We start from the raw sequence: 12,048 nt of genomic DNA on the forward strand, positions 1-12,048 counted from the left end.
TACAGATAGATAGATAGATATAGATAGATAGATAGATAGATAGATAGATAGATAGATAGATAGATAGATAGATAGATAGATAGATAGATAGATAGATAGATAGATAGATCGATAGATCGATAGATCGATAGATAGATAGATAGATAGATAGATAGATAGATAGATAGATAGATAGATAGATAGATAGATATAGATACTATTGGGGTTGTCTATAGGCTATGCTTATTTACATTGTTCTGCCCAGTGAACATTTTGATAAGTCTATAGGCTTGATCAGCAAATCTGTAAAAATTATAGGAAACAATAATCCCCCAGCCAAAACAAACATTCTTGGAATAGTTGCATTTTGTAACACTGGGGGAGGAAAGAGATCTCCAAACATGGTTAGTGGAATGAACATCCGTTTTGAGAGTGTGAGAGAGAGAGGGGGGAGAGAGAGAGAGAGAGAGAGAGAGAGAGAGAGAGAGAGAGAGAGAGAGAGAGAGAGAGAGAGAGAGAGAGAGAGAGAGAGAGAGAGGGAGGGAGAGGGAGAGGGGGGGGCTTGAGATGGGTATTTTCTGGAAACTTTCTCCCTGGGATAGCTTTAGGCCAACTGCCAAGGAAGGATGACGTTTTTCTAAGGAAGATTCTGTAGTAGTAGCATCAATAAGCATCACCTTCCCACCCTCCTGTCATCGTGCGCAGACAGCTCAACGACAACTATTTCGCGTGAGTCAAATGTTAACACCCTTCACGCCCTTTGAGAGGCAGGTGTACAGACAGCAGTCCACTGCGCTCCTCCGCGCCCTCCAGTCAAACTCCTGTCTGTCCGCAGAGCCACGGGTTTCAAGTTGACTTCACACACTAAACCACAGGAGCGCACTGGGGAGGACTTCTGTAACTACAGGTAAGTCACCTCTTTGGCAGAGTGTCATTTCAATCAAGTAGGCTATTTGATTAGATTAGATCGCTTCCCCGAATGTCAACCTTCAATAAGTTGAGTTTGTCGCCTGTCGTCATGGAACAGTTACACACAACATACAGTTACATTACAACAGTTGATGGTGCGGTGCTTTGTTTCCTTGACAGATCATTAGATAGGTAGAGTAGGCTACTGCAGATTAGACTATTTGAACGAGCGAATCATTGATTGATTGATTGATTGATTGATTGATTGATTGATTGAAAATTGTATTAACAGATTGCAGAATGGGTACAATACAGTACAGCTCAATACACACAATTGCCAGTGACATTGGCAGACACATGTTTGAGTTCTGTGTTCTTCTATTGTCAACGGGTTTGTCTGTGTTGGAAAATAAATCTGAAGCCGGTTATACTATAGTTATAGTCTTATAGACAGTTATATTTTGAAGTCCAACAACTGTTCGAAGCTAAATAAATTTCTGCCGCTGACAGATAGTAGTGAAATAGTTTATGTTTTAGTTGAGGCTGTAGCCTAATAGCTCTATTATGTCAAAGGGCATTTTGGCTGTATACCTGGCTGTACTCTGAGCTCCTCTCTGATAACAGAGCAGGTTTACTGAGACTTATCTCAGGGTGGAGCCAGGTGGGTGGAGTGGAGGGAAGCACTGGCAGTTCTAAATACTCCACATGGTCACTGCTTGGCCTTTTACTATCTTGTGTAAAGACTTGGAGGTTTTTATCAGCAGTGTGGAGCATGGCTGTAAAACATGATTTGTAGTGTAAACACAACTTGCCTGTATTGAGCAATAGAGCTGTATGCATAGAGTACACATAACTGTGTAGGGCGAACACTGTACGAAAAAAAGCTGCAAGAAAACCTTAAATGTCTGGCATCAATGGTTTCCAAATACTTACTGTCAAATTACAGTAAAATCAAATACAGTTACAGATTACAACCTTTATTTAATGGTTAATATGTTGATAAAAGGTAATTTACTGTATTTTTATGGTATTTACACTTAAAGTAGAAAAACAAAGGTAATCTGTAAAATAATACAGTTCATTTCCTGTGAAAAATTTTTTTTTTTTACAGTGTATGCTATTGTATCACGTGACCTGAGCTGTAGTCACACACCATCACTGGCATAACTGCATGATATTCGGTGTCATATTGGTTGAAGTAGCTTACATAGTTTGGATGACAGTGGGCTGAGGTCCTATTAGGAGGATGCTAATTATGTGTCAGCAGCACTCAAGGGCAACTTCACCTCATTGATTCAGATCAGGCCATTATGAAGTGAGGAAACTTATATTTGTCACTTTTTACACTGGGCAGCCAAGATAAAAAAAAATCTAAATACAATAAAATAATAATAATGATAATGATAATAATAATAATAATAATAATAATAATAATAATAATAATGATAATAATAATAATAATAATAATAATAATAATAATAATAATAATAATAATAATAATAATAATAATAATAATAACAACACTGTAATAATACAAATCACTGACATTGTTGAATTGTCTCTGTCAAATAAACCAAATAAATGACTTAAGTAAATAATAAAAAAAAAAACATGTATGAATTAACAGATAGATAATAAATTAAATAAATAAACTTGTAACACCAGCATTTCCATTGTATGCTATACCTGATCTCCCTCAACAGAACCACAGCAGTCCAACCACTGGATGCCACTTCAGTGTATAAAGTACTTTTTTGACACCAGAGTGTGACCATACAAACCATACAAACAAAGACAATATGAGTGACCATGAGAACACAGGTAGCTACACAGGACATTGTGTATACATTATGTACAACACACCGCTGCATGTTATTAGCTTGCATGTCTTCTATTGTCTACTGTCAAGATGACATTTCAAACAAACTGGAGAATCACTCGTGCATCTGTAAGTGTTTTCGCACAGTCTCGGGAATGCAATATAGCCTCAGGTCATTGGCAACTGTGTTAGTCAGTGTGTTTAATATCTCTCACTCTCTCTCCCCCCCTCTCTATCTCCCTCTCTCTCTCCCTCCCTCCCTCTCTCCTTCTCTCTCTCTAATGGGGTGCATTCTTCTCTTTAACACCAGGGCAGGGAGTTAACAAACCAGACGAACTAGAACACAGGACTGTTCTCCCTCTCACAGCTGACTGCTGTACCCAACTGTTCTTTTCTTTCCTCCTTCCCTCCCTTCTCCTCGCTTCCTCTTCCTTCCCTCCCTTCTCCTCGCTCCCTCCACCTTTCCTTCCTTCTCCTCGCTCCCTCCTTCCCTCCCTTCTCCTCGCTCCCTCCTCCTTCCCTCCCTTCTCCTCGCTCCCTCCTCCTTCCCTCCCTTCTCCTCGCTCCCTCTTCCTTCCCTCCCTTCTCCTCGCTCCCTCCCCCTTCCCTCCCTTCTCCTCGCTCCCTCCTCCTTCCCCTCCCTTATCCTCGCTCCCTCCACCTTCCCTCCCTTCTCCTCGCTCCCTCCACCTTCCCTCCCTTCTCCTCGCTCCCTCCACCTTCCCTCCCTTCTCCTCGCTCCCTCCTCCTTCCCTCCCTTCTCCTCACTCCCTCCTCCTTCCCTCCCTTCTCCTCGCTCCCTCCTCCTTCCCTCCCTTCTCCTCGCTCCCTCCTCCTTCCCTCCCTTCTCCTCGCTCCCTCCTCCTTCCCTCCCTTCTCCTTGCTCCCTCCTTCCCTCCCTTCTCCTCGCTCCCTCCTCCTTGCCCTCCGAGCTGTAGGGAGGATGAGGGGACTCGTTTAAGGTTCTCTCAGATGAGACGAGGGAGTTGGACACGTTCCTGAGGCATGCTGTGTTGTTGAGCAGAGCTGCCCTCCACTATCCCGAGGCATGCCGGGGGTCAGGGGAGATTGTGCCTTTATCAACACAGTGATAATCATCAGTGATAAATATCAGCGACCAGCGAGTGACAGTTATGTGTAAAGCTTACAGTATACTGGCTGTGGAAGTGAACTTTGGCAGGTTCGTACAAACAGAAGTAAACATCTGTGGATCACCTGGACCACTTTAGGCCACTTGACAGCATGTGCCGTCTTGCTAAAGCCAAACTAGTGGAACTCTCACACTCTCAAGTGAGCAAATAAATAAATCTATGATCTGGTGAGAAGCCAGTAGGAAGCAGCAACCTGTTGGACTGTGGTTCTATTTCGGGCTCAGCGGTTATGGATCCATTAGTGCTTTTCCGTGCCCGTATCTTTTCCTCGCTTTGGAAAGGATGTTTTTTTACTGGTGTATCTTGGAACACGGTGTTTATAGCAAGTGCTATTCTCATGCATAGCGAGCGAGTGTTCTTACCGAATGGTTACTTAGCAACCTGCCACCTGGTCAGCCATCTGATGACGGGACATCTCGGGATTTATTATCAGCTAGTATTCCTCTCACAGATGTATCAATATATATATATACATGTATGTCTGATCATCCATCCACCCATGAAATTAACTTAAATTAAGTTTCAGCGCAATCGACTCGGCCACATCCAAGGAGATGTGTCCATCTTTCACAGAACACCGCGAAAACTGTCGGAAATAAGCAGGAGTACATTGAGTAAAATGTACTCAGTTTGAGTAAAATGTACTCAGTTTGAGTAAAATGTACTCTGCAAAATGTACTGTGTACAGGCTTATTGTACCAGGCTTGGGTGGTCGACTAGTTGTCGAATGGTTGCTGGTTTGGTTCCCGGTCTCAGCTCTGCCCAGAACTGCCGACACGAGCAAAGGAATCTTGGGCTGCCGAGCTACTGAGATACATTGACAAAGTCGTATCTGTTGATACAAACAAAGATGTACAATATCTGTCCCAACAAACAAACCCAGAAGCCCTTAGTCTCCACTTCTTCTACCCTGTGTGTGTGTGTGTGTGTGTGTGTGTGTGTGTGTGTGTGTGTGTGTGTGTGTGTGTGTGTGTGTGTGTGTGTGTGTGTGTGTGTGTGTGTGTGTGTGTGTGTGTGTGTGTGTGTGTGTGTGTGTGTGTGTGTGTGTGTGTGTGTGTGTGTGTGTGTGTGTGATGAGTCTTATGGTGTTTACAGATCAGTGATGTGAGGTCACTGTCAGCTCAGGGTCAGGAGATGTTTGGGGTCACAAGGTCACAAGGAGCACTCTTCTGCTACTCTCCCGTATTATCACGGGAAGACAGGCGTACTTTTGGGATATCAGTGACTGTGACGTCTATAAGAGATTATGTTTTTTTAATGAGGTAATATGTTGTTAATTCTCAGTGTGCAATCCCCACTCCCTGATACCTCCATTACCTCATCACTCATCTATGCCATAAATCAGAGGGAACGAGATTCAACTTGGCAACGACTTCCAGACTCTGTGAAAGACACATGGTGTCACAACATTGCAGAGAGGTTGGGACTTGCTCTATCATCACCTCATCACTAAGGTGGTACAATCTCACACCCAGATTTTCCTTTTAATACGCACACAGACACACACACACACACACACACACACACACACACACACACACACACACACACAGACACACACATGCACGCAGTCACACCCTGGTTTCCCTATAACAGACAGACAGACAGACAGACAGACAGACAGACAGACAGACAGACAGACAGACAGACAGACAGACAGACAGACAGACAGACAGACAGACAGACAGACAGACAGACAGACAGACACCCACCCACCTATAACCTTCTTTCCTGGCATTGTTTAGTCATGCTCTCAGTGAGCGAACACCTTGAAAACAGGCCTAAAGGACTTAAAGGAGTGATCGTTCCGTTCCCTCCTCAATGGTCTAGAGTAGACTCCAGTGTGTGTGTGTGTGTGTGTGTGTGTGTGTGTGTGTGTGTGTGAGAGAGAGAGAGAGAGAGAGAGAGAGAGACAGAGAGAGAGAGAGAGAGAGAGAGAGAGAGAGAGAGAGGGGAATGGAGAGAGGTGGGGTACCTAACCCTACACACCTCTGGTAGCACCTGCTTGCAATAAAAACAATATATCAGCCTAGATGTCTACTGTTATGTACAGTATCTGTAGGTTCTATCTACAGATCTATCAGTCGGCCCGTGTGGGCGGTTACTGTACAGTATATCTAAAGATCTGTCCCTGTGGGGAGAGTGAAGATGAGAGCACAGATTCTGCCTCTGAATGTGGAGGATTCCACACACACACGCACACACACACACACGCACACACACACACGCACACGCACACACACACACACACACACACACACACACACACACACACACACACACACACACACACACACACACACACACACACACACACACACATTCAACTTGTGGGAACCCGCCATTCCAACCACAGTTTGCTACTGAGCAGCTCCACAGAAGCAGTTGGGGGTTTCAGTAGTTGTAGATGAGGGGTGCATTTTTCTTTAGATTATATTAGATTAGATTAAAATGTGTTGTCATCATACAGCACAAGTACGAAAATAAGTTTGGCATCCAACCAGAGTGTAAATGTAACAGTGCAATGGTAATATACAATGTACAGGTTATTAAACTGGGTATAAAATATATAAATTTGTACTACTGAGTAATATTGCTAATTAGATGTATGTACAGAGTTGTAATATTAATATGTACAGTGATACAGGTATAAAGACAGTATGGTAGTACCGGTAACAAAAAAAGTATTTATTCATCTCTGGTTAAGGTTATGGTTAGGCCTGAGTTCTCCAGTGAGGTTAAAGATTTAAAAGAACACGCCAACATTTTGGGAAATTAGCTTATCATCTTCTCCAGAGAGAGACAAGAAGATAGATACCAGTTTCTGTGCGTTCAGTAGAAAGCTATCTGGCTGCATGTTAGCCTAGCTTAGCACAATGAATGTAAGCGGACATGACCGGCTAGCCTTCGGGAGAGGTGTTAGTTGGACAATGCCTAGGCTAACCGGTCATGTCCGCTTCCATTCATTGTGCTAAGCTAGGCTAACATGCAGCCAGATGGCTTTCTACTGAACGCACAGAGAGGAAACTGGTATCTATCTTCCTGTCTCTCTCTGGAGAAGACGGTAAGCGAATTTCCCAAAATGTTGGCGTGTTCCTTTAAGATAAGGGTTATGGTAAGCGTTAGTTTCAGAGGCAGAATGGTGTGAACATTGGTTTCCTCTTCCCACATGTTCCTCCCAGCCGGGGAACCAGCGACATCAGCTTGTATCTATAAGGATGAGGCTACAGCCGCCTTCAGACAATCATGAAAGAAGTCTTGTGTATTATAGACTACAGTACAGCAATAATTCATACACCCTTCTCTTCTGACTCGTGGAACTCCCTGCTATGGCATCTAGCACCCGTCAATCATTGACACAGACGTAATAGAATAGAATGGAATTTGTTTCTAACATACAGGTAGGCTAATTGTTCCTTTGACTAATTGTTATGAGGACGTCGCCATGGAACTGAAGTCATCTCAGTGCAAAGATACTATTGAAAGATGTACGTCTGTCATGTTTGTGATTATAATTAAAATAGACTGTCATTCTAAAGCACCTGCGTGGTTTGATGGTAAATAAGATAAAGACTTTGGATTTGTAGTTTGGATTTGCTATGTAGCAAGACTAACACCAGCGGATGTGGCTAACGAGCTAGCTTGCCCACTCCTTTTATTTTCTTATTGGGAAACTGGAATGAGAACGTATTATTACCATATTCGGTGTACTCATAGCTGCCTACATCTCCCAGAGTCACACCCCCTCTACTGTTTACTTGAACTGACAGAAGGAATGTTCTCACAGAATGTGTTGTCATAAGAACTCATAGTTTGGCTTCACATGCATGATTAAGATTGAATGAAAAGAAGGGGCGGCTAAGTGGCGCAGTGGGCAAGGCGCTCGCCACTAACGCAGGAGATGCTGGGTTCGAGCCCAGCTCTCGGCGTTGCTTCCGGCTTGGCTGGTCGTTCATACTAATACAATTGGCAGTATTAGGGGGTGGGAAAGCCGGTGGGTGGAGATCGGACGTTGTGGACAGCGACTCCTACAGGTCGGTTGGTGCGCCTGTACAGCAGAATCAGGAAGCAACGGGGGCAGCGTGAGCCTCCCACGCGTTACTCCTCGCCGCTGAGAGATCGCGCTGTACAGGTGAAAAGATGCGACAGCTGCCTCCTCGTGTACCGGAGGGGACACGTGATGCAAGGCTTGGTCCACATTGCAGCCGACCACCAGTGGGAGGCATGGTCTAACAACGTTCGAGACAGGGGAGGGGAGAATTGGATGATACGAAATTGGGATGGGAGAAAAATAGAAAATGGGGAGAAAAAAGTAGATACAAAAAAAAAGATTGAATAAAAAGAGATCCAGCTTTAAGACATTACAAACCACCCCATCAGGGCCTACATTACAGGCTACCCCACCAGGGCCTACATTACAGGCTACCCCACCAGGGCCTACATTACAGGCTACCCCACCAGGGCCTACATTACAGGCTACCCCACCAGGGCCTACATTACAGGCTACCCCACCAGGGCCTACATTACAGGCTACCCCACCAGGGCCTACATTACAGGCTACCCCACCAGGGCCTACATTACAGGTGTTGCCTCCGCTGCTTGCGCTGAAAGCCACAAGTGAGCTCACACAGATTTGTAACCACAGCCGTCGGAGTCATCACTGGTTAGTCATTGTGGGAAAAGTGATTAATTTAAAGTGCTCCAGGTATGATTCATTGGATTTCCTTGAGCCTAAAACAGCTGCATGCTGATTGATGATGTAACAACTCTCATAGGAGACATACTGAACTATGCCCCATAGATCTCTACCCCAGTTTGCTGTGGATTTTAATGGCTGGTGTTTTTGGACGGAAGCTGCTGAAAGTGGAGACATTTTGCTGATGCTCTTTGGGCATTAAGCCAGGGGGTGTTGGGCCTGTGAAGCCTTTTGAGATGTAATGGGATTTTGGGCTAAACATATAAATCTGACATGACTTGATATTCAAGACCTTTAACATGGATATACTGTATTTGTCTAATCCTAATGTATTTTAATATACTGCATATAGTATATTGGTCTAACCCAAATGTATTATAATAGACCATATCCATGCCCACACAAAATGATCAAATCCTGTCATACATGACATGCCAGTTCTGTATTTGCGTGTCATTTTCAAGGAAATACTATAACTCATTCATCACAAGACAAAAAATACCAATCTACTAAAAAGGTTATAATCAACTAAGATCCAAACCACTGAGTAGTCGACTTATTGACTACCTTGCAAATTGACTAATTGAATGCTGCTGTTCGTCAGTAGAGTCCTTTCTCATCACAAGTCATGCTGTTCCTACGATCCCCCGCTGATTAATTGAAAATGGGGGACCCTGATGTAAACAAGACAAAAGTTTTTCTCTGGTCTGCATCCCCTTAACAATTGTGTGTATTGAGCTGTACTGTATTGTACCCATTCTGCAATCTGTTAATAACGTTTTCAATCAATCAATCAAGTCAATGGGGTCAAGCCCCTGTTTGTACAAGCTGACTGAAGACAACTGAAATCTACCCCACAGTGCACACAAAGTGCATTTCAGTTGTCTTCAGTCAGCTTGTACAGACAGGAGCTTGACCCCATTGACTAGCGGGGGCTCCTAGGGACAACACAAATTGTGATTTTTGCATTGGCTTATGGTTAACTAATCGGAGCGAGTATGAGAAACAGCATGGCTTGTGCTGAGAAAGGATCCGATCAATAACATCATTGGTAAATAGCATATAGGCCTAAGTTTCCAAAAATCTCTTTAACCCCTTTAGACCTACAACGCCTGCTAATTGATTTATCTGGCTCTAATATCAATAAGTCACAGGTGTTTACTCTCACAGAGGTTTGCTGGGACACTATTTCAAACAGCATAAAGCACTTCCCTGGGAAAGATGAGCCTGTGACGACTGCAGGTATGTTGGGAATGAGGGTGGTGGAAGTGTTGTTGGTATGTCAGTATCCAACACACACACACACACACACACACACACACACACACACACACACACGCACACACACATGCACACACACACGCGCGCAGAGCAGTGTCCCTATGATGTATGTGCAAAATCAGTTGAAACAGCGAAACTCTAACACAGTTTCGCTGTTTCAACAGATTTTGCACATAATGCATAGGGACACTGCTCTGCGTGTGTGTGTGTGTGTGTGTGTGTGTGTGTGTGTGTGTGTGTGTGTGTGTGTGTGTGTGTTGTGTGTGTATGGGCCCGCATACAGCCATGGAAAGTATAATATAGCTCTTCAGGCCTATATTGTTCAGCAACTTAGTACTGTAGGCAGGCAGGCATGTGCACACATAGAGCCCAAAGGGTGCTCGAGCACTTGAGGCACCCTTTTGTGCCTCATAAAAAAGTGCCATTTTTATGCCAAATATTAAAATATATATATTTTTAGTCAGTGATAAAAGTGTCTTTCAAGGATAAGTGAGCTCCTGCACTGATTATTATAGTTCAATATTCAATATTTGATCACCAAAACCCCCCAAAAAGCATAAAAAGAGGGCACCCGCTCCCCAAAAAGGGCAAAAATCGGGCTTGTGCGCTTCGTGCACTCGCTTCGCACACGCACAGTGCCCTTTTCAGCCTTTGAGCACATGCCCCTCTAAAGTCCTGTGTGCATGTGTGCATGTGTCCTGTGTAGGCTACATTGAACATTAGTCACTAGACTCTAATGTTTATAATGACCTTACGTTTTTATTACATTTACATTTAGCTGACGCTTTTATCCAAAGGGTACACCTCTGGTGGTCAGTGGTATTCATCTAGCAGTGCCCAACTTCAGTGATACACTCTGAGTGCATAGTTGTATAGACATCATTTGGTAGGTAGGTAGTAGGGATGGGACCGAATATTCGAAACTTTGAATAGTCGTTTCTGTTATTACGATTAATTTCATTTTTTTACAATCGAATATTCGTTTTGAAAAAAAATAATTATATATTTTTTTGTATTTGATTTTTTTTATAAAATGCTTTTTTTTAAGCAAATATTCTTATTTAATTCCTTTTTATATTTAGAGGCAGCCTAATTTTCATAGCCTAATTGATCAAAAAGATGCACATGCTACTGTTTCTGTTTGTTTATTAAAGCCGGTTGATAGGCCAATGCAATGCTGTTATTATAGGCTACGATGGTGAATGGTGTCATTTTGATTTATTGTCGGTCAGCTGAAAAAAAAATTAAAATTTATATATATATATTTTTTTATATACATATTCGAATATTCGATATTATGAAACACGAATTTTCGAATAGCACTTTTGCTAGAAAGTCCCATCCCTAGTAGGTAGTAGCATAGGCATAGTAGCATACTAGATAGATAGTAGTATAGGCAAGTAGCATAGTACATAGTAGTAGAAGACAGTATGGTCAGATATTGATTGAAGAAGTGTGTTTTTAGTCGACTTTGAAGATTGGGTGTGTTTCAGCTGTCCTAACTGGTGGGAAGTGTGTTCCACCACTGTGGAGCGAGGACAGAGAATAACCTGCTTCATTTCATCTCCTAGGGCCTAACAAAAATAATAGTTGGTTTCCGGTTGCCGACCGACCCTGCCGATTTAGGTGCGACCCAATATATTTTATGAGTTTTTATAAAAAAAAAAAAAAAATCGATTATTATTATTTTTTTTTTTAATAGAATAAAGTTTCATAGAAATCTTAGTCAAACATTTAGTATTATGGATATTAAACATGCTGGCAGAGTACATGCATCCATGTTGTTGTGAACATTTTAATTAAATAAAGAAATTCCCTATCCATAGTCGCCGTGGGAAAGAATAAAATAAATAAATAAAATAAAATAAATTCCCTACCTACCCATGGCCAAACTGACAACCAACAGGAAACCAACAATATTTTTTATTATGCCTAGGGGTCTTGTGGTTGTATAGTTAGAGACCGGAGGCGGCCGAGGTCTATGCTGTTATGGTCTAGGATGTTATGTAACTCAAATGTGTCTGTTTCTCATGCCATTGGAGAGACACATGCACATGGAGAGAGAGAGAGAGAGAGAGAGAGAGAGAGAGAGAGAGAGAGAGAGAGAGAGAGAGAGAGAGAGAGAGAGAGAGAGAGACAGGAAATATATTGTTTACATTGGAGGTTATGTTTTCTAATCTGATGATACAGTTATGCCTGTCAGAATCTCATCT

The 12,048-nt window shown here is 42.7% G+C and overlaps 1 protein-coding gene across 1 annotated transcript in view; it reads left to right on the forward strand.

Annotated features, from left to right (window-relative positions):
• Positions 1 to 3,949: 3,949 nt before the first annotated feature.
• LOC311237089 (uncharacterized protein) overlaps positions 3,950 to 12,048 on the forward strand; it is a gene marked incomplete at its 5' end in the record, with an annotated part of 75,992 nt that continues 67,893 nt past the window's right edge. The window contains one exon of the mRNA XM_084324895.1: positions 3,950 to 3,997. Within this exon, the coding sequence (XP_084181021.1) occupies positions 3,950 to 3,997 (48 nt within the window). The remainder of the gene's footprint in view (positions 3,998 to 12,048) is intronic.

The sequence above is a fragment of the Notolepis coatsorum genome (assembly GCF_963971535.1).
Source record: "Notolepis coatsorum genome assembly, chromosome: 11".
Lineage (NCBI taxonomy): Eukaryota > Metazoa > Chordata > Actinopteri > Aulopiformes > Paralepididae > Notolepis > Notolepis coatsorum.